At 38.2% G+C, this 24,691-nt stretch overlaps 1 protein-coding gene across 3 annotated transcripts in view; it reads left to right on the top strand.

Moving 5' to 3' along the window:
- Nucleotides 1–6,697: 6,697 nt before the first annotated feature.
- atic (5-aminoimidazole-4-carboxamide ribonucleotide formyltransferase/IMP cyclohydrolase) overlaps nt 6,698–24,691 on the top strand; it is a 41,321-nt gene continuing 23,327 nt past the window's right edge. For all 3 annotated transcript variants that reach the window (XR_012050845.1, XM_061974615.1, XM_061974616.1), the window contains exons 1-6: nt 6,698–6,858; nt 7,033–7,159; nt 11,254–11,397; nt 19,476–19,564; nt 19,656–19,807; nt 23,506–23,662. Coding sequence is in view for 2 of the 3 variants with exons in the window: in XM_061974615.1 (XP_061830599.1) it covers nt 6,840–6,858; nt 7,033–7,159; nt 11,254–11,397; nt 19,476–19,564; nt 19,656–19,807; nt 23,506–23,662 (688 nt within the window). In the remaining variant the exon portion in view is untranslated. The remainder of the gene's footprint in view (nt 6,859–7,032; nt 7,160–11,253; nt 11,398–19,475; nt 19,565–19,655; nt 19,808–23,505; nt 23,663–24,691) is intronic.

The raw sequence follows: 24,691 nt of genomic DNA on the forward strand, positions 1-24,691 counted from the left end.
TGCATAATGAAAAAATAATAATACAAGATAAATAAATGTTGCATATTTAAATGTATATTTTCACGGCAGTCGATAATGATTTTGTCGTTTAATTACATTTCAATAAATATTCACATTGTTCATCTTAAAATGAAAATAATGATGATTCGAGGTAAAAAAAAAAAAAAAAAAAAAAGAAGAAGAAGAAGAAATGCATATTTCTTTAGCAATAAAACGAAAATATTCTAAATAATGCAACATAATAATTGACATAAAATGTCTCATTATAAACAAATTATGCAATGGAATTTTGCATAATTTAAAAATGGTAAATAAATGTTGCTAACAATTTTATCGTTTGATTACATTTCAATAAACATTCACATTGTTAATCCTAAAATGAAAATAATGATGATTCGAGGTAAAAAAAAAAGAAAAAATGCTTATTTCTTTAGCAATAAAACGAAAATATTCTAAATAATGCAACATAATAATTGACATAAAATTACATAACATGTCTCATTATACACATATTATGCTATGGAATTTTGCATAATGAAAAAATAATAATACAAGATAAATAAATGTTGCATATTTAAATGTATATTTTCAAAGCAGTCGATAATGATTTTGTCGTTTAATTACATTTCAATAAATATTCACATTGTTCATCTTAAAATGAAAATAATGATGATTCGAGGTAAAAAAAAAAAAAAGAAGAAGAAGAAGAAGAAATGCATATTTCTTTAGCAATAAAACGAAAATATTCTAAATAATGCAACATAATAATTGACATAAAATGTCTCATTATAAACAAATTATGCAATGGAATTTTGCATAATTAAAAAATGGTAAATAAATGTTGCTAACAATTTTATCGTTTGATTACATTTAAAAAAAAAGGTAAAAAAATAAAAAAAAGGGGGGGGAGGAATAAGAAGAAATGCGTATTTCTTTAGCAATAAAACGAAAATATTCTAAATAATGCAACATAATAATTGACATAAAATGTCTCATTATAAACAAATTATGCAATGGAATTTTGCATAATTAAAAAATGGTAAATAAATGTTGTTAACAATTTTATCGTTTGATTACATTTCAAAAAAAGGTAAAAAAAAAAATTAAAAAAAAAAGGGGGGGAGGAATAAGAAGAAATGCGTATTTCTTTAGCAAGAAAACGAAAAAAATCTGAATAATACAAAATAATAATTGACATAAAATGTCTCATTATATACAAATGATGCAATGGAATCTTGCATAATTAGAAAAATAATACAAGATAAATAAATATTGCATATTCAAATGTAAAATAATGATGAGTCGGGAAGTGCGTATTTCTTTAGCAATAACACGAAAATGTTCTTAATAATGCAACATAATAATAATAATAATAATAATAATAATACATTAATGAGACATCATGACGTCTTCAGATCAATCAAAGACCAATCATGTCAATCGATAATGTCATAATTGTTCAATAAGACCTTTCACTGGTCATTAATGTGTTGCTTTTCATCTGACTTATGAAATCACTAAATGTATCGATCATAGATCATTGATTACAGATTTAAAACATGATATCAAAACACTGACGTCATCCTTTCTGTCTCTATTGTGAGCAAGAATGCTGCAGTTTGTCTTCCAGATGAAATATGTCCTCTCACCAACAACAAAAAAAACCCCTCATTTGCTTCTTTTTCATTTCTTAAATGCACAAATGAACGAATAAATGAAATGAATACATGAAAAAAAAAAAAAGCACGACGAGTGGAATCAATCAGCAGATGAGGTGAATATGAAGAGATTGCGTCATCAGCTGCAGCTGGCCTGTCACTTAACTAATGGACGCGGCGATCATTCACGTCTCAGGCGGCAAAATCATCCTTTTTTACCAATAAACTCAATGGAAAAGGCCGTCACGTGATCAGCGCCTCGGGAAATGTTGAATATTCCAATGAAACCTTTCAACGAACAAAATAATGAACTCCCGACGACAAATGACAAAATATAGAAGTATAAAATACTATATAATAGGAATTTTAATCAAATACAAACAAAATAATGCACTTAATACAATTTAATCATTGACGGAAAATTACAAAAACGTGTAATATGTATAAAAAAATACAATATAATATGACATTTTAAAAATAAAAATAATAATGCACTCAATAAATTTTAATCATTGACAACAAATGACAAAATATAAAAGTAGAATATGTATATAAAATACAATATAATATGAAATAAATCAAATGCAAACAAAATACTGCACTTCCAATACAATTTAATCCTTGACCACAAATTACAAAGTATAATATGTATAAAAAACACAATATTTATATGAATTAAATTAAACACAAACAAAATAATGCACTCCTAACACAATTTTATCATTGACAACAAACTACAGCACATAAAATGGTCATATGTATATCAAGTGCAACATAATAGGAAATAAATCAAATACAAACAAAATAATGCACTTAATACAATTTAGTCATTGGTGACAAATTACAAAATATAAAAGTATAGTATGTATATAAAATACAATATAATATTAATTAAATCAAATACAAACAAAATAATGCACTTCCAATACAATTGAATCAGTGACGACAAATTACAAAAAAGTATATGTATATAAAATACAAAACAAATGAAAAAAAATCAAATACAAACAAAATAGTGCACTTCTAATATAACTTAATAATTGATGACAAATTACAAAATATACAAGTATAACATGTATATAAAATACAATATAATGTGAATTAAATTAAATACAAACAAAATAATGCACTCAATAAGATTTAATCAATGACAACAAATGACAAAATATAAAAGTATAATATCTATATAAAATACAATATAATATGAAATTAAAATAATAATAATAATAATGCACTCAATAAATGTTAGTCATTGACAACAAATGACAAAATATAAAAGTATAATATGTATATAAAATACAATATGATATGAAATAAATCAAATACAAACAAAATAATGCACTTCCAATACAATTGAATCATTGACGACAAATTACAAAATATAAAAGTATGTATATAAAATACAAACAAAATAATGCACTCAATAAGATTTAATCAATGACAACAAATGACAAAATATAAAAGTACAATAAAAATACAATATAATATGAAATAAATCAAATACAAACAGAACCACGAAATAAAAGTAAAAATAACACAGACAAAAAGAGACTAACACTACAACAAACTGTTTATTAAAACACATTAAATGTATCAAAAAAAGACAATAAATGCTGTACTTAAAAATAACTTTTATGAGTGTTTTTAGGCAACATAGTAATATTGATACAAATGTGATATATTTTCTAAATATGCCACATTTAATATTAGCCACAGTGAATGTGTAGGCGTGGAATATTCCTGTTTATTTTGCAGTCAACCTCCTTCAAAATAAATGTCACATGTGTGACATTGCAAAAACAAACGATTCACATTGTCTATATCAATATTACAAAAATAAATTTCAATTTAAACTTGTTTTTTGTGAGGATTTCAGAATTACATGAAAACAATCTTATTTTTCCTATTTAATAAACTGTTGGAGAGAATGAACATCATTATTTTATGTTGTTGTGAACTTACACGTGGCTCAGCAAAGTAATCATCACACAATGACAACAATAATCATCTCTTTAAATTGGCAGCAAAACGTTTGTTTGGAAATAATAATAATAATTACTGTAATATCATTAGAATTACGTGAAACTTAAGAGCTAAGACAGCAATCTAAACAGTTTTATTGTAATTATGGATGTAACAAAGACTATTTAAATGAACTCTGTACTTATTAATCGGAGATTTAAACGCCATCAAAGACACGCAAACACTCAGGAAAGTCCACATTGCCCTCTGCTGGTGAAATGGAAGAAAGCACATCGTCCCTCAAAACATCTTCCAATTATGAAACATGCTTAATAATCGTCCATTTTCTAGGTTTTCCTTCATTGAAATACACTTTTTTCAGAAATGCAATCATATAATACACTTCAAAGGCACAAATGTGCAACAATAATAATATTACACAATGCATAAGCAAATATTGACAGACTTTGTTCCTCTATTTCTACAAGTACTAAACTGAGAGTGTTTGTGGTATTTTGGTTGCAACTAATATGATACAATAATGTAATGTTATATTACTGTACATTCTCTTACACCAGAAGTAATGCTTCCCACTCTAAAAATAAGGTAATTGTACTTTAAAAAAAAAAAAGGTAATTGTATTCTAAAAATAAGGTAATTTTACTTTTTTTAAATAAGGTAATTCTACTCTAAAAATAAGGTAATGTTACTTTAAAAATAAGGTAGTTTTATTCTAAAAAATAAAGTAATTTTACTCTAAAATAAAATAATTTTACTCTAAAAATAAGGCAATTTTACTTTAAAAATAATGTAATTTTATTCAAAAAATAAGGTAATTTTACTCTAAAAATAAGGTAATTGAACTCTAAAAATTAGATAATTTTGCTTTAAAAATAAGGTGATTTTACTTTAAAAATAAGGTAATTTTATTCTAAAAAAAATTAAGTAATTTTACTCTAAAAAAATAAGGTAATTGTACTCTAAAAATAGGGGGATTTGACTTTAAAAATAAGGTAATTTTACTCCAAAAATAAGGTAATTTTACTCTAAAAATAAGGTAATTGTACTCTTAAAATAAAGTAATTTTACTCTAAAATAAGATAATTTTACTCTAAAAATAGGGTGATTTTACGTTAAAAAATAAGGTTATTGTACTTTAAAAAAAAAAAGGTAATTGTATTCTAAAAATAAGGTAATTTTACTTTTAAAAAAATAAGGTAATTGTACTCTAAAAATAAGGTAATTTTACTTTAAAAATAAGGTAGTTTTATTCTAAAAAATAAAGTAATTTTACTCTAAAATAAAATAATTTTACTCTAAAAATAAGGCAATTTTACTTTAAAAATAATGTAATTTTATTCAAAAAATAAGGTAATTTTACTCTAAAAATAAGGTAATCGTACTCTAAAAATTAGATAATTTTGCTTTAAAAATAAGGTAATTTTACTTTAAAAATAAGGTAATTTTATTCTAAAAAATTAAGTAATTTTACTCTAAAAAAATAAGGTAATTGTACTCTAAAAATAGGGGGATTTGACTTTAAAAATAAGGTAATTTTACTCAAAAAATAAGGTAATTTTACTCTAAAAATAAGGTAATTGTACTCTAAAAATAAAGTAATTTTACTCTAAAATAAGATAATTTTACTCTAAAAATAAGGTGATTTTACATTAAAAAATAAGGTAATTGTACTCTATAAATAAGATATCTGTACTCTAAAAAATAAGGTAATTTTAAAAATAAGGTATTTGTGAATTTCTATTTACAGCAATTTGCACTGTAAAACTACCAAAGATGTTTACGGTAGGACAGCTCAGTTGCCAGAATTTGACCATCAAAATAAAAGCGGTACTGTTTTCCAATTTACAGTATCCCACTGTAAAACAACCACTGTCAATTTTACAGTAAAATTGTTTTATTATTTCTTTACTGTAAAATCTACAGATGTTTTTATTCGAGGGCATCAAGCAGCCTGTATATATTATATATAATATACATGTATGTACAAAGAGGCAAGTCCATAAAAATAGGTTACACTAGCTAAAACATCTACAACATTTAGTACAAAAGATACACATTTTACAGTCACTTATGACGTCATAACAGGGCTAATGTTAGCATATGCTAGCTAAAACATGAAAAAAAAACTACTACGTATTGCAAAATGTTTTGTCTCTTTGGAAGTGTAATAAAATAAATTCATGATTTAATTCATCAAGTTTTGATTGATTTGATTGTTATACTAGTTGATGAATGGAAACATTATCACACTTTAATACCATAAATGTAAGTATATTCACCACGTATGTTCTATAATAATACAAACATTTTCTTTATATTCTTATATAGATAGATAGATAGTACTTTATTGATTCCTTCAGGCGACAAATGACAAAATATAAAAGTATAATATGTATATAAAATACAATATAATATTCATTAAATCAAATACAAACAAAATAATGCACTTCCAATACATTTGAATCATTGACGACAAATTACAAAAAAAGTATATGTATATAAAATACAAAACAAATGAAAAAAAAATCAAATACAAACAAAATAATGCACTTCCAATATAATTTAATAATTGACGACAAATGACAAAATATAAAAGTATAATATGTATATAAAATACAATATAATATGAATTAAATTAAATACAAACAAAATAATGCACTCAATAAGATTTAATCAATGACAACAAATGACAAAATATAAAAGTATAATATGTATATAAAACCCAATATAAATCAAATACAAACAGAACCACAAAATAAAAGTTAAAATAACAGAGACAAAAAGAGACTAACTTAACATCACAAAGAGGCAAGTCCATAAAAATAGGTTACATTTGTAATGTATGACTACTTTTGACTCTTACTTGAGTCGTTTTTACTCTAAATAAAGTGCTCTTACCTGAGTAGAATGTAGTCACCTCTAGTAGTTTATTTTGAAGTATTTACGCCAGCGATCTTCTTACTTCCGTTTACGTGATCAATCTAAGCACTTCCTAGAATGTAACTATGACGTAGGCGGCTTGGGTACGCTCGTGTGACCGTTTGGGGGCGGGCCGACACGGCCGGGCGGGGCTTAGCGAGCACATGATGAAGAAGCGTTGAAAAGTGGAGGATTTGAGTTAGTTTGTGACAATCATCTCCCTGCTCGCTCCTCTAATCTTCTACTTTACCTCTCCAAGCCGACATTGTTGCTGCCAACATGGCCTCTGCAGAACTCGGTGAGTTTCCTCCGCCAAGTTTCATTCAAGACCAACTTATGTCGCAGCCACGTGATGTTGGCGGGGGCTAACTCTTTAGCTAGCATGATTAGCATCGTGGTGCTTTTTTTTACACAGCAGCTGGACTTCCGCAAACAAAAAGTGAAAGTAGTGTTTTTTTTGCGTCCTTTGCAGCTCTGCTCAGCGTGTCAGACAAAAGTGGGCTGCTGGAGTTTGCCCGAAAGCTGCTGGGCGTTGGTTTGAGTCTCGTAGCTTCAGGAGGGACCGCCAAAGTTCTGCGTGATGCTGGACTGGCTGTCAGGTACGTCAGAATGTGTACATATACATCTATATTGTGTGTATACATGGATATGTACATGTATTGTGTGTGTGTACATGGATATGTTCATGTATGTTGTGTGTGTATATGTACATGTATGTTGTGTGTGTGTATGGATCTGTACATGTATGTTGTGTTTGTGTACGTGGATATGTTCATGTATGTTGTGTGTGTATATGTACATGTATGTTGTGTGTGTGTATACATGTATATGTACATGTGTGTTGTGTGTGTGTGTGTACATGTATATGTACATGTATGTTGTGTGTGTGCGTGTGTACATGGATATGTACATGTATACATACTATATACATGTATATGTACATGTATATTGTGTGTATATATGTATATGTACATGTATGTTGTGTGTGTGTACATGTATATTGTGTGTGTGTATTAGAGATGCGCGGATAGGCAATTATTTCATCCGCAACCGCATCAGAAAGTCGTCAACCATCCGCCATCCACCCGTGCTAACATTTAATCAGAACCGCACCCGCCCGTTGTTATATATCTAATATAGACGATGCAAGGCATTAGTGAGGTTATAAAGCTTTTGCCTGTTAAAGAAAGGAGACTGATCCAATGCAGCACAGACATTCAATGCGTGCCACGCTGTCACGGCCCAGACGCACACCAGCGCGCAATCATATGGGAGCCGCGCTGAGCGCACCTCCAAGCGCGTGGAGGTGCGATGTCCCTCGCACCCGCGGCGGCTCCACCCGGGCTCGCGCCCGAGGCTTCAGCGCTCACCGCGGCGGCCATCCTACTCGTCGCGGCTCTCGCTGCCGGCGACGGCCGGGTATGGGCCCGACGCTCCAGCACCATCCATTTTCAGGGCTAGTTGATTCGGCAGGTGGGTTGTTACACACTCCTTAGCGGGTTCCGACTTCCATGGCCACCGTCCTGCTGTCTATATCAACCAGGGTGAGCCCCACCCCTTTCGTGAGCGCACTGCGCACGGAGTGACCCCAGTTACGAGCCCCCGGCCACGGGGGTGGCGGGCAGGTAAGCTGCTTACCTGCTGCGCGTGACGCCGGCCGCGGCGAAGGCGGACGAGGCAGGGTGTCGGCGCGGTGGTGACCCTGGACGTGCGTCGGGCCCTTCTCGCGGATCGCCTCAGCTACGGCTCCCGGTGGGGCCCTTTCGGGGGAAGGGGCCTCGGTCCCGGATCCCGGCGAGGCGTCCCTTCTCCGCTCCGTAAAAGTGTCCATCTCTTTTTTTTTTTTCTTCTTCTGTTGTGGCATATGCTGCAGGTGCCTGCTCGTTTTTCGTATGTGGGTAACAACATTTAACTATGTATATATATTTACCAATTGGTTTAACTGCCACCCGCCTGAATCTATTTAAAATCTAATTTTTTTTTAATTTCAACCGCCCGACCCGACCTGCGGATAAAATCTAATTTTTTTAATTTCATCCGCCCGATCCGCGGATAATCCGCGGACTCCGCGGTTGTGCCCGCAAACCGCGCATCTCTAGTGTACATGTATATGTATGTTGTGTGTGTACATGTATATGTATATGTACATGTATATTGTGTGTGTGTGTGTGTGTATTGTATTGTTTGAGTTCCTGCACCAAGGTGTGGCTGTCCGGTACTTCACAAACATGTATACATGTACCGTATTTTTCGGAGTATAAGTCGCACCGGAGTATAAGTCGCACCTGCCGAAAATACATAATAAAGAAGGAAAAAAACATATATAAGTCGTACTGGAGCCCGGCCAAACTATGAAAAAAACTGCGACTTATAGTCCTAAAAATACAGTACATGTATTGTGTGTGTGTATATGTACATGTATAGTAGTGTTTTTCAACCACTGTGACGCGGCACACTAGTGCCGTGAGATAGTCTGGTGTGCCGTGGGAGATGATCTAATTTCACCTACCGTATTTTCCGCACCATAAGCCGCCCCGTGTTATAAGCCGCGCCTTCAATGAACGGCATATTTCAAAACTTTGTCCACCTATAAGCCGCCCCGTGTTATAAGCCGCATCTAACTGCGCTAAAGGAATGTCAAAAAAACAGTCAGATAGGTCAGTTAAACTTTAATAATATATTAAAAACCAGCGTTCTAACAACTCTGTTCACTCCCAAAATGTACAGTAATGTGCAAATGTGCAATCACAAACATAGTAAAATTCAAAATAGTGCAGAGCAATAACATCAATAACTTAATGTTGCTCGAACGTTAATGTCACAACACACAAAATAAACATAACACTCACTTTCTGAAGTTATTCTTCATTCATAAATCCCTCGAATTCTTCTCCTACGGTGTCCGAAATAAAAAGTTGGGCGAATACGGATTTCCAAAATGGCCGGCTCCGTCTCGTCGAAGTCATCGGAGTCAGTGTCGCTGTTGTTTTTCCAGCAGTTCCGTGAATCCTGCCTTCCGGAAAGCTCGGACCACAGTTGAGACCGAAATATCCGCCCAGGCATTTACGATCCACTGGCAGATGTTGGCAGATGTTGGCGTATGTCGTCCGGCGCTGTCTCCCTGTCTTAGTGAATGTGTGTTCGCCTTCGGTCATCCATTGTTCCCACGCCGTTCGCAGTCATGCTTTAAATGCCTTGTTGACACCAATATCGAGCGGTTGGAGTTCTTTGGTTAATCCACCCGGAATGACGGCGAGTGTTGTATTTGTGTGCTTCACTTGTTTTTTGACACCATCTGTGATGTGGGCGCGCATGGAGTCGTATATCAACATGGACGGAGCTGCGTGAAAAAAGCCACCCGGCCTCTTCGCGTAAACTTCCCTTAACCACTCGCTCATCTTTTCTTCATCCATCCATCCCTTCGAGTTAGCTTTTATGATGACGCCGGCTGGAAAGGTCTCTTTTGGCAAGGTCTTCCTTTTGAATATCACCATGGGTGGAAGTTTCTGGCCATTAGCATGGCAAGCTAGAACCACAGTGTGTCGCTTAGTAGGAGCCATTTTGTGGTCTTTACAGATGTAAACACACAAAGGAAATGAAACGTAATACCCGTGCGCTTCTTCTTCTTCTATGGGGGCGGGTGCTTACCTTGGCGGTTGCTTACCGTAGAAGAAGAAGCACTTCCTCTTCTACGGGGAAAAAAGATGGCGGCTGTTTACCGTAGTTGCGAGACCTAAACTTTATGAAAATGAATCTTAATATTAATCCATATATAAAGCGCACCGGGTTATAAGGCGCACTGTCAGCTTTTGAGTACATTTGTGGTTTTTAGGTGCGGCTAATAGTGCGGAAAATACGGTATTTGGGTTAAAAATATTTTTTGCAAACTTGTAATTACAGTCTGCAAATGATGTGTTGTTGTTGAGTGTCGGTGCTGTCTAGAGCTCGGCAGAGTAACCGTGTAATACTCTTCCATATCAGTAAGTGGCAGCAGGTAGATAATTGTTTTGTAGATTTTCGAAACAGCGGGAGGCAGTGTGTAGGTAAAAAGGTGTCTAATGCTTAAACCAAAAATAAACAAAAGGTGAGTGCCCCTAAGAAAAGGCATTGAAGCTTAGGGAAGGCTATGCAGAACAAAACTAAAACTGAACTGGCTACAAAGTAAAACAAAAACAGAATGCTGGATGACAGCAAAGACTTACTGTGGAGCAAAGACAAAGTACATCCGAACATGACATGACAATCAACAATGTCCCCACAAAGAAGGATAAAAACAACTGAAATATTCTTGATTGCTTAAACAAAGTAGATGCGGGAAATATCGCTCAAAGGAAGACATGAAACTGCTACAGGAAACTACCAAAAAAAGAGAGAAAGCCACCAAAATAGGAGCGCAAGACAAGAAGTAAAACACTACACACAGGAAAACAGCAATAAACTTAAAATGAGTCAGGGTGTGATGTGACAGGTGGTGACAGTGCACCTACTTTGAGACAAGAGCTATAGTGATGCATGCTTGGTTATGCTTTAAAGTCATATCCAACAATTGTGACGACTTTTTACTGTCAACTGATTTTCGTTTTTTAACGCAAAAAATGTGCCTTGGCTCAAAAAAGGTTGAAAAACACTGATGAATAGTGTGTGTGTGTATATTGTATTGTTTGACTTCCTGCACCACGGTGTGTTTTGCCAGAGACGTGTCGGAGCTGACCGGACACCCAGAGATGCTGGGAGGCCGCGTGAAGACGCTCCATCCCGCCGTCCATGGAGGCATCCTGGCCAGGAAGACCTCCGGTGACACCGCAGACATGAGCAAGCTGGGCTACAACCTGGTCAGGTGAGAACACAGTCACCCTTGACGTTCTCCGTTTGGAACCTGCTAAAGCAGGGGTGTCCAGGTGCGGCTCGCGGATTCTTTATTTGGTTTTAATCGGCCCTAAAAATAACATTTTTAAAAAGGAAAAAAGGGGATTAAAAAATCAAACGGATGAAATGCAACGAGAAAAAGTTGCCATGTTGACTCTAATAACACAATAACTCTTTAAAGCAGCTATATATATATATATATATATATATACACACACACAGGTAAAAGCCAGTAAATTAGAATATTTTGAAAAACTTGATTTATTTCAGTAATTGCATTCAAAAGGTGTAACTTGTACATTATATTTATTCATTGCACACAGACTGATGCATTCAAATGTTTATTTCATTTAATTTTGATGATTTGAAGTGGCAACAAATGAAAATCCAAAATTCCGTGTGTCACAAAATTAGAATATTACTTAAGGCTAATACAAAAAAGGGATTTTTAAAAATGTTGGCCAACTGAAAAGTATGAAAATGAAAAATATGAGCATGTACAATACTCAATACTTGGTTGGAGCTCCTTTTGCCTCAATTACTGCGTTAATGCGGCGTGGCATGGAGTCGATGAGTTTCTGGCACTGCTCAGGTGTTATGAGAGCCCAGGTTGCTCTGATAGTGGCCTTCAACTCTTCTGCGTTTTTGGGTCTGGCATTCTGCATCTTCCTTTTCACAATACCCCACAGATTTTCTATGGGGCTAAGGTCAGGGGAGTTGGCGGGCCAATTTAGAACAGAAATACCATGGTCCGTAAACCAGGCACGGGTAGATTTTGCGCTGTGTGCAGGCGCCAAGTCCTGTTGGAACTTGAAATCTCCATCTCCATAGAGCAGGTCAGCAGCAGGAAGCATGAAGTGCTCTAAAACTTGCTGGTAGATGGCTGCGTTGACCCTGGATCTCAGGAAACAGAGTGGACCGACACCAGCAGATGACATGGCACCCCAAACCATCACCCAACCATGCAAATTTTGCATTTCCTTTGGAAATCGAGGTCCCAGAGTCTGGAGGAAGACAGGAGAGGCACAGGATCCACGTTGCCTGAAGTCTAGTGTAAAGTTTCCACCATCAGTGATGGTTTGGGGTGCCATGTCATCTGCTGGTGTCGGTCCACTCTGTTTCCTGAGATCCAGGGTCAACGCAGCCGTCTACCAGCAAGTTTTAGAGCACTTCATGCTTCCTGTTGCTGACCTGCTCTATGGAGATGGAGATTTCAAGTTCCAACAGGACTTGGCGCCTGCACACAGCGCAAAATCTACCCGTGCCTGGTTTACGGACCATGGTATTTCTGTTCTAAATTGGCCCGCCAACTCCCCTGACCTTAGCCCCATAGAAAATCTGTGGGGTATTGTGAAAAGGAAGATGCAGAATGCCAGACCCAAAAACGCAGAAGAGTTGAAGGCCACTATCAGAGCAACCTGGGCTCTCATAACACCTGAGCAGTGCCAGAAACTCATCGACTCCATGCCACGCCGCATTAACGCAGTAATTGAGGCAAAAGGAGCTCCAACGAAGTATTGAGTATTGTACATGCTCATATTTTTCATTTTCATACTTTTCAGTTGGCCAACATTTCTAAAAATCCCTTTTTTGTATTAGCCTTAAGTAATATTCTAATTTTGTGACACACGGAATTTTGGATTTTCATTTGTTGCCACTTCAAATCATCAAAATTAAATGAAATAAACATTTGAATGCATCAGTCTGTGTGCAATGAATAAATATAATGTACAAGTTACACCTTTTGAATGCAATTACTGAAATAAATCAAGTTTTTCAAAATATTCTAATTTACTGGCTTTTACGTGTATATAAAAAAACCTCATAGCCATAGCACACATAGAGTCCACAAATCATGAAGGGAGTGAGGGGCCACGAAGGCCAGCCGCTGCTATAAGCGCCGCCCGTCCATATATATATTATTTATTCCATCCATCCATTTTCTACCGCTTGTCCCTTTTTGGGGTCGCGGGGGGGTGCTGGAGCCTATCTCAGCTGCATTCGGGCGGAAGGCGGCGTACACCTTGGACAAGTCGCTACCTCATCACAGGGCCAACACAGATAGACAGACAACATTCACACATGTTGTTTATTTTTTTTATTTTGTCGTTTTTGTGAACAAGTTAAAGGTGTTTAATGATAATACAAGCATGTTTAACATTCCTTTCTTTCATGAAGACAAGAATATAAGTTGGTATGATTGTGATGACTTGCATTGATAGGAATCAGACAGTAGTGAGGATAACCTCCACATTTTCAAATGGAGGAGGAAAAAAAAGTCCTCCTTTCTGTGCAATACCACATGAAAGTGCTTGCTTTTTGTTTGTCCAGCTTCCATACTACTTTGTATACACTTTACAAGAAATACACTCCGTAGCTTGTGTGCGCTAGCTTGCTGAGAGTCTTATTTTGTTAGCACAGGCAGGATGGAGCAGCGCTTTTATTGTGAAGACAGGAACTATGCGGTCGGCCTTCAGGCTTTTGACGGCAAGTACGGTGTGAGAATCTGTTGAAATAAAAAGTGTTTCTCGCCTTCCTGTCGGTCGTTTTTTCTTAATAATGATCTGGCAGCAGCCAGCGTCATCTCACAAGACCCTCGGGTGCCGTGAATGTCAATCAAGTGACGTCTTGGTGAAGATTTATGATCGGCAATTTTTAGGACTATTTTTTTTTTTAATGCCTGGCTGACAATCGACATAATGGGCACCCCTGACTTAAAAATGTGTTTATTTTTGCAAAAGGGCATAAAACAAACATCATATTTAAATAGTAAATACTTTTAATCGATGGATAGATCTGAAGTTGATCTGGAGATTTAAATGTTGAAAGATAAAAAAATGTATGATTTATTTGAACACTTTTATGAGATTTTTAGGGGGATTAAGAAAATGTTCAAAATATAATAACCTTATGAATTATTGACCTATTTAAGGCTTAATTACCGTATTTTCCGCACTATTAGCCGCACCTAAAAACCACAAATTTACTCAAAAGCTGACAGTGCGGCTTATAACCCGGTGCGCTTTATATATGGATTAATATTAAGATTCATTTTCATAAAGTTTCGGTCTCGCAACTACGGTAAACAGCCGCCATCTTTTTTCCCCGTAGAAGAGGAAGTGCTTCTTCTTCTACGCAAGCAACCGCCAAGGTAAGCACCCGCCCCCATAGAACAGGAAGCGCTTCTTCTTCTACTGTAAGCAACCACCCGCCTGCGTAGAAGAAGAAGAAGCGCGCGGATATTACGTTTCATTTCCTTTGTGTGTTTACATCTGTAAAGACCACAAAATGGCTCCTACTAAGCGACAGGTTTCCGGTTCATGAAAAGACGCAATCTCTCCATCCGCACACGGACTACTATTTCACAGCAACTGCCTAAAGACTTTCAAGAAAAGCTGTCTACTTTCCGTGCATATTGTAAAAACAAGATAGCTGAAAAAAAGATCCGGCCAGAGAACATTATCAACATGGACGAGGTTCCACTGACTTTTGATATTCCTGTGAACCGCACTGTGGATACAACGGGAGCACGTACGGTGAATATTCGCACCACAGGGAATGAGAAGTCATCCTTCACTGTGGTTCTAGCTTGCCATGCTAATGGCCAGAAACTTCCACCCATGGTGATATTCAAAAGGAAGACCTTGCCAAAAGAGACCTTTCCAGCCGGCGTCATCATAAAAGCTAACTCGAAGGGATGGATGGATGAAGAAAAGATGAGCGAGTGGTTAAGGTAAGTTTACGCGAAGAGGCCGGGTGGCTTTTTTCACGCAGCTCCGTCCATGTTGATATACGACTCCATGCGCGCCCACATCACGCTGGTTTTTAATATATTATTAAAGTTTGACTGACCTATCTGACTGTTTTTTTGACATTCCTTTAGCGCAGTTAGATGCGGTTTATAACACGGGGCGGGGCGGCTTATAGGTGGACAAAGTTTTGAAATATGCCGTTCATTGAAGGCGCGGCTTATAACCCAGGGCGCCTTATGGTGCGGAAAATACGGTACTTAACATCAAATATTCCCACTTTTAATTTTTTGGGGGGGAAACCATTGCATAGTTTGTATTTTAGCCATGCAAAATAGGGTTTTCTTTGACAAAAAAGGCATAAAACAAAACAAATATGTTTTAAACTTTATATCGACCAACCTGAAATTAATCTTGAGATTTAAGTGTTGGCAAAATAAAGTATATATAGCTACATATGACTTATTTTTAACATCTTTATGACGGACTTCTGGGTCTCCAGGACCAAACTTGAGCTCTAAAGGTTGAAACATTTTTTTTAAATATTGTATTCCATCCATCCACTCCCCACCGCTTGTCCCTTTCGGGGTTGCATTGTTAGTTTTGCGTTAATTTATCAGTAGATAAAGTTAGTACAGCCTGCACTAAAGTAGATCTGAAAGGGTTAGACAACTTTTGAAAGTGTGAGCAGGAAGCACGAGGGTTTGATGATTGCTTCCACGAGGTGGTCTTGTGACTCTGCTTTGTGTTCACTCAATAAATGAGTGATCACGTCAGTCTGCACCAGACTTCAATTAAGCCGAAGTGAAACTGAGAGCTTATTGATCGACCGACATGCAAACTTAGTAACGGTTGCACCACGTCACACTTTTTAAAGTCGACTAGCCACTGATGTTCATTTTATTCCTTGCAACAAAGTTACTCACCAACACGTCACTCACATTAATCACACAACAGCAAGGATGACACTAACGAGCTTTAACGTGAACTTAACAGGTGATTTAACGATAACAGTCGTAAAATTATCCACAGTTAATATCATTTGAATGAAATGATTGCACGTTGATAAAATCAGACTTACAGGCACCACCTGTTCGCTAGCTTAAATGCCAACATGAAAACAAAATACATTAACGTCTTTCTCCAATCAGAATCATACCACAATCTAAAACGATATAAACACATCACTGTCAGAGCAACAAATGCTAGGTTCACACTGCTGGGTCCCATTCACTTTTGTTGGTCAAATCCAATCTTTTTAGTGGCTGTTCACGTCACAAAAAACATGTGATTTCTTTTGTTATTTTAAATAAAATTAAAATAAATAACTGATATGAAATCTCTTTTTATGGTTACCGTATTTTCCGCACCATAAGGCGCCCTGGGTTATAAGCCGCGCCTTCAATGAACGGCATATTTCAAAACTTTGTCCACCAATAAGCCGCCCCGTGTTGTAAGCCGCATCTAACTGCGCTAAAGGAATGTCAAAAAAACAGTCAGATAGGTCAGTCAAACTTTAATAATATATTAAAAACCAGCGTGATGTGGGCGCGCATGGAGTCGTATATCAACATGGACGGAGCTGCGTGAAAAAAGCCACCCGGCCTTTTCACGTAAACTTACCTTAACCACTCGCTCATCTTTTCTTCATTCATCCATCCCTTCGAGTTAGCTTTTATGATGACGCCGGCTGGAAAGGTCTCTTTTGGCAAGGTCTTCCTTTTGAATATCACCATGGGTGGAAGTTTCTGGCCATTAGCATGGCAAGCTAGAACCACAGTGAAGGATGACTTCTCATTCCCTGTGGTGTGAATATTCACCGTACGTGCTCCCGTTGTATCCACAGTGCGGTTCACAGGAATATCAAAAGTCAGTGGAACCTCGTCCATGTTGATAATGTTCTCTGGCCGGATCTTTTTTTCAGCTATCTTGTTTTTACAATATGCACGGAATGTAGCCAGCTTTTCTTGAAAGTCTTTAGGCAGTTGCTGTGAAATAGTAGTCCGTGTGCGGATGGAGAGATTGCGTCTTTTCATGAACCGGATCCCTGTCGCTTAGTAGGAGCCATTTTGTGGTCTTTACAGATGTAAACACACAAAGGAAATGAAACGTACGGTAATATCCGCGCGCTTTTTCTTCTTCTACGCGGGCGGGTGGTTGCTTACAGTAGAAGAAGAAGCGCTTCCTGTTCTATGGGGGCGGGTGCTTACCTTGGTGGTTGCTTGCGTAGAAGAAGAAGCACTTCCTCTTCTACGGGGAAAAAAGATGGCGGCTGTTTACCGTAGTTGCGAGACCGAAACTTTATGAAAATGAATCTTAATATTAATCCATATATAAAGCGCACCGGGTTAAAAGCCGCACTGTCAGCTTTTGAGTAAATTTGTGGTTTTTAGGTGCGGCTAATAGTGCGGAAAATACGGTACCTGTAGGTAGAGTTGCATTTTTCAATACCAACAAAGCACTTGACTCAAATAATGCTCCAAAAATGTCATAGCTTGATGCTAATATACATTGACTTTGGTATTGACACGCTACTGATTAGCGTTAGCAATTTTACCTCCAATATTGGTAATGAAAACCTCAACTGTGGTTGCCTAATAAGAACAATACTTACAGTATTCACACTTTTTAGGGGACAACAAAAGGCTAGACATCAAAGACTGAACTGACTAGCCAGCACACCACAAACTGTACACTAGAGATCAACCGATATGGTTTTTCCAGGTCCGATACTGATACCAGTCATTAGTAGTCAAGGAGGCTGATAAGTGATATCTGAAGGTGATATTCATAAGTAGTAAAAGTTAGTAAACCATGAATATTATTTATCAGTAAACATCTGGACAAGGCTTTAAGTTGTTTTTTAACATTATTTTTAGGAAAGGTGGGACCAGTAGTGACAATGTTTGATGTTTTGTTAGAGGAGCATCAACATTTTATTTCTAAATATCAAACATCTGCTGGGAAAATGGGTCAAAATATGACATTTCTCTACATCACAATAACTCATCTACTCCATGTTATACACTTTTATAACATTTTATGGATTTAATACATTGTAAGGTTTCCTCCTGAAATATTGTCAACATTGACATAAAACTATTCTGAGCTCCTTCACGTAGATTACAGTTGAGACATTTTTCAAGATGGCTGACATCATTTCTTCCTGGATGTTGCAGAAAGTATGAGAATGTGTAACCTGCTGCCTGCTCTTCTTTGCTGATATAATCATCTCATATTTGCCAAGATATTTACAAAGTCTGCATTTTTAACAGAGAAATATTTTGTCTTCATGTCCATCCGTCTCTGTCACGTTATTTGATTGATCATGAAACTCGTGGCGCTCCTTTTAATGAGCCCACACTGCGAGTGTTGCGGACAGAAGCTTGATCGTTGAACTAGCGAAAACAAACACAACGATACCGGTAAGATGGCGGATAAGAAGGACAAAAACTGGATTACCCGGCAAATAAAGGACCGTTTGAAAAGTTCAGCAGAAGAGATATATTGTGTACAAGTGACCTAAACAAAGTGTTAAGCAGTGGTTATTACTATCTACTTGACTAATTAAACATACTAATTACTGCATCATAAGTGTGTACATTGTATCTAATGATGTAGTTCTGTTGTAGTTGAGGAAAAATAAAAGCTGATCCCAATAAAAAAAGAGACCGATATGTATATCGTCACCAATAATCGGTCGATCTGTACTGTACATTACTGCCGTCTGACTGGCAACCGTAAATGAGACTCCGACATGTGATAGTAAAACAAGATTTAACAACTGGACAGCAGTTATTATCAAAAACAATATTTATTAACACACACAAAAGTACTGAAAATTGGTACCGTATCGGTACATGTAGGGATGGGATCTGAGCCCAGGATGTCGTCGTGGCTTGGGCAGCCCTTTGAGACACTTGTGATTAAAGGCTATATAAATAAACTTTGAGTAATTGATACAACAGGAAGTGATGTCACATAAACCAGATATGCAACACTTGTTTTGCTTTTATTATTAGAAACACTCTAAAACCTTTTACAAATAAAAGGGAAAAAGACAAACTTATTTAAACACTCAAAAAAGTAGTAATATTTAATGTTTTAAGGTGTTTTAAGTGTATTTGTTTTGTAATAAAACTTGGTTACATTAGTACTTTTTGAGCATTTTCGACATTACTGTGATAATTTTAGTCTGAATAATGGAGATATGAAATATTCATATTGTTACTTCCATGGTTTAGTCCTAGCAGTTTTGTGTTGGTAAGAACATTATTTTATGCTGCCTGCTTCTCTTCAGGGTGGTCGTGTGCAACCTCTACCCTTTTGTCAAGACCGTCTCCAACCCAGATGTGCAAGTGGAAGATGCCGTGGAGCAGATTGACATCGGTGAGCTGTGACGATACACAACACGATGTCTGATATCGCCACATTCAAATTCATGACGTTTTCACTTGTTTTTTTTTTTTAATTTACCAAGGTGGTGTAACTTTGCTGAGGGCTGCAGCTAAGAATCACGCACGGGTCACGGTGGTGTGTGACCCCGCTGATTATTCCCTGGTCACCAAGGAGATGGAGTCCTCAGGAGACCAGGATACTAGCCTGGACACACGCAGGACTCTGGCTCTCAAAGTGAGGAATATTGTTGTTTTTTAATCCCATTTCTTTATCCTCATTTGGGTCTCCATCTGACTTTTAAGAGGTGAGGTACAGACATCATCACAGTAGGGTTGTCATTCATTCATTCATTCATTCATTCATTCACCATACCAGTATTGTAGTAGTCCATACAGATACTTGGTACTTTTTAACACTATTTATTAAATCAATAAACACATAAAAATTCAAGGATTTTACAAACAGATACTATTACATACAAACCTGCTAACTAAAAATGTACAACACTTAATCTTTATTATTTATTGACTTGTGGAAAAATTGAGAACAGGAAGTGAACAAACATGTCAGTACCGTATTTTCCGCACTATAAGGCGCACCTAAAAACGACAAATTTTCTCAAAAGCTGACAGTGCGCCTTATAACCCGGTGCGCTTTATATATGGATAAATATTAAGATTCATTTTCATAAAGTTTCGGTCTCGTAACTACGGTAAACAGCCGCCATCTTTTTTCCCGGTAGAACAGGAAGCGCTTCTTCTTCTACGCAAGCAACCGCCAAGGTAAGCACCCGCCCCCATAGAACAGGAAGCGCTTCTTCTTCTACTGTAAGCAACCACCTGCCCGCGTAGAAGAAGAAAAAGCGTGCGGATATTTCCGTACGTCTCATTTCCTTTGTGTGTTTACATCTGTAAAGACCACAAAATGGCTCCTACTAAACGACAGGGATCCGGTTCATGAAAAGACGCAATCTCTCCATCCGCACACGGATTACTATTTCACAGCAACTGATATTCCTGTGAACCGCACTGTGGATACAACGGGAGCACGTACGGTGAATATTCGCACCACAGGGAATGAGAAGTCATCCTTCACTGTGGTTCTAGCTTGCCATGCTAATGGCCAGAAACTTCCACCCATGGTGATATTCAAAAGGAAGACCTTGCCAAAAGAGACCTTTCCAGCCGGCGTCATCATAAAAGCTAACTCGAAGGGATGGATGAAGAAAAGATGAGCGAGTGGTTAAGGTAAGTTTAAGTTTACGCGAAGAGGCCGGGTGGCTTTTTTCACGCAGCTTCGTCCATGTTGATATACGACTCCATGCGCGCCCACATCACGCTGGTTTTAATATATTATTAAAGTTTGACTGACCTATTTGACTGTTTTTTTGACATTCCTTTAGCGCAGTTAGATGCGGCTTACAACACGGGGCGGCTTATAGGTGGACAAAGTTTTGAAATATGCCGTTCATTGAAGGCGCGGCTTATAACCCAGGGCGCCTTATGGTGCGGAAAATACGGTAATTGCTGTGAAGTGGAAAAGAGGTAGGATTAAATAAACTCGACTTCTTCCAACTCCTTTTTCGAACATGTTGTAATGAGAAACTGGACATATGTGTTGTGTCATATTGCAAATGTATGCATGTTGTAAATGTACTTGTACCATAAACCGGGGTTCTAAACCTCTAAATCAGTGTTGCCAACTCCTCAGCCAGGAAAGTAGCTATTGGCGGTGACCTCATCACCTCATTTGCATAATTTATGGCAATGGATGCTGTAGCAGAGATACAAAAATGAGTTTAAAAGAATTATAGTTATGATTTAATCTACATATTTACAGGCTGATTAGGGGGTAAAAAAAGAACTACCGTATTTTCCGCACCATAAGGCGCCCTGGGTTATAAGCCGCGCCTTCAATGAACGGCATATTTCAAAACTTTGTCCACCTATAAGACGCCCCGTGTTGTAAGCCGCATCTAACTGCGCTAAAGGAATGTCAAAAAAACAGTCAGATAGGTCAGTCAAACTTTAATAATATATTAAAAACCAGCGTGATGTGGGCGCGCATGGAGTCGTATATCAACATGGACGGAGCTGCGTGAAAAAAGCCACCCGGCCTCTTCGCGTAAACTTACCTTAACCACTCGCTCATCTTTTCTTCATCCATCCATCCCTTCGAGTTAGCTTTTATGATGACGCCGGCTGGAAAGGTCTCTTTTGGCAAGGTCTTCCTTTTGAATATCACCATGGGTGGAAGTTTCTGGCCATTAGCATGGCAAGCTAGAACCACAGTGAAGGATGACTTCTCATTCCCTGTGGTGCGAATATTCACCGTACGTGCTCCCGTTGTATCCACAGTGCGGTTCACAGGAATATCAAAAGTCAGTGGAACCTCGTCCATGTTGATAATGTTCTCTGGCCGGATCTTTTTTTCAGCTATCTTGTTTTTACAATATGCACGGAAAGTAGCCAGCTTTTCTTGAAAGTCTTTAGGCAGTTGCTGTGAAATAGTAGTCCGTGTGCGGATGGAGAGATTGCGTCTTTTCATGAACCAGAAACCTGTCGCTTAGTAGGAGCCATTTTGTGGTCTTTACAGATGTAAACACACAAAGGAAATGAAACGTAATATCCGCGCGCTTCTTCTTCTTCTTCTACGCGGGCGGGTGGTTGCTTACAGTAGAAGAAGAAGCGCTTCCTGTTCTATGGGGGCGGGTGCTTACCTTGGCGGTTGCTTGCGTAGAAGAAGAAGCACTTCCTCTTCTACGGGGAAAAAAGATGGCGGCTGTTTACCGTAGTTGCGAGACCGAAACTTTATGAAAATGAATCTTAATATTAATCCATATATAAAGCGCACCGGGTTATAAGGCGCACTGTCAGCTTTTGAGAAAATTTGTGGTTTTTAGGTGCGCCTTATAGTGCGGAAAATACGGTAACCAAATTTATTGCATATTAGGAACTGATGAATACCGTATTTTTCGGACTATTTACTACTTATTTGAATGACTCTTACCATAATATGTTACGTTAACATACCAGTTGGTTATTTATGCCTCATATAACGTACACTTATTCAGCCTGTTGTTCACTATTCTTCATTTATTTTAAATTGCCTTTCGAATGTCTATTCTTGGTGTTGACTTTTAGCAAATACATTTCCTCAAAAAATGCGACTTATACTCCAGTGCGACTTATATATGTTTTTTTCCTTCTTTATTGCGCATTTTCGGCCGGTGCGATTTATACTCCGGAGCGACTTATACTCCGAAAAATACGGTAACTGATGGAAAAACAAATTTACATACAATTATGTTGTGCTAAAATAAATCAACTAAAATAATAATGAATGTTTTTAAATGAACCGTCAATAAAATCAAAGTGGAAATAAAAATACAGCTTCACCACTTTAGTCGTAACTTTTGCGCTTAAAGAAACATTTCTATGAATTTACTTTGACGTTGTCATTACTGCCACAGGTGGTGGGAAAGTGTATTACAACCGGCCCATACGGACCACAGCTGAGAAACACATATTTTTTGGGCGGCCCTCTAGGGGGCCCTCGCAGCCCAACAATGGGCCCTATGGTTAAGAAACGCTGTCATAAACCATATTTCACATATGCAGACAGTCCTGAAATGGATTCATACGTGGAACTTATTTGATTAACACTAGTATGACCTGTTAATTATCAGGTTATGTAACTCAATTATCCAGTTCTTCCTTCTTTTTGACCATGTTGACATAAACAAAGATGGCCGCTGCTTAGGTGCTCCTTTATGTTGTTTGCATGGATCTGATTGGTTAAAGACAAAGTCCAATTGTTTGACCTTGACCCCATGTGACCATCACTTGTTGTGTTTACTTGCAGAAATGAGCATCAAGTTCAACTTTCATTGCTGTCATACAAGAATACTTGTTCTGACTGTGGTTGTTTAGGCTTTCACCCACACAGCCCAGTACGACCAGGCCATAGCGCACTACTTCCGTGGTCAGTACGGCCGAGGCCTTGTACAGCTGCCCCTGCGCTACGGCATGAACCCTCACCAAGCACCAGCCCAGATCTACACTCTGGGCTCCGGACTCCCTCTTACAGGTGCTTGCTCACTTCACACAGGACTGCAATCTACTTGTGGTGGGGGGAGGGGGGTGGTTGGTCTGGATCATGTCAGGATTGTTGCTCCCACAGCAAACATTGCGTCTGCTCTGACCCCTGGTACGTAACGCGCAACTCTTTGGAGGACTTTGTACTCGTCTACCAACAAATCACGTCGTCGAGCGTGGTCCGCCTACATCATTTAGAGTGTCCCATTTAGAGGGTGGTCCGCCCACGTCGTCTAGAGTGGTCCGCCCACGTCGTCTAGTCCACGTAGTCTAGTGTGGTCCGCCTACGTCGTCTAGAGTGGTCCACCTACGTCGTCTAGTGTGGTCCGCCTACGTCGTCTAGTGTGGTCCGCCTACGTCGTCTAGAGTGGTCCGCTCACGTCGTCTCGTGTGGTCCGCCCACGTCGTCTAGTGTGGCCCGCCCACGTCGTCTAGGGTGGCCCGCCCACATCAATTGAGTCTCAAGGGTAGCTGCCCACGTTGTCTAGGGTGGTCCGCCCACGTTGTCTAGGGTGGTCCGTCTACGTAGTCTAGTCCACGTAGTCTAGAGTGGTCCGCCCACGTCGTATAGGGTGGCCCGCCCACATCAATTGAGTCTCAAGGGTAGCTGCCCACGTTGTCTAGGGTGGTCCGCCCACGTTGTCTAGCGTGGTCCGTCTACGTCGTCTAGTCCACGTAGTCTAGAGTGGTCCGCCTACGTCGTCTAGAGTGGTCCGCCTACGTCGTCTAGAGTGGTCCGCCTACGTCGTCTAGAGTGGCCCGCCCACGTCGTCTAGGGTTGCCCGCCCACGTCGTCTAGGGTTGCCCGCCCACGTCGTCTAGGGTGGCCCATTTAGAGGGTGGTCCGCCCACGTCGTCAGTCGTCTCGGGTGGTCCGCCCACGTCAATTGAGTTTCAAGGGTAGCTGCCCACGTTGTCTAGGGTGGTCCGCCCACGTTGTCTAGCGTGGTCCGTCTACGTCGTCTAGTCCACGTAGTCTAGAGTGTGTCCGCCTACGTCGTCTAGAGTGGTCCGCCCACGT

Source organism: Nerophis lumbriciformis, linkage group LG15 (genome assembly GCF_033978685.3).
Source record: "Nerophis lumbriciformis linkage group LG15, RoL_Nlum_v2.1, whole genome shotgun sequence".
NCBI classification, from domain to species: Eukaryota; Metazoa; Chordata; class Actinopteri; order Syngnathiformes; family Syngnathidae; genus Nerophis; species Nerophis lumbriciformis.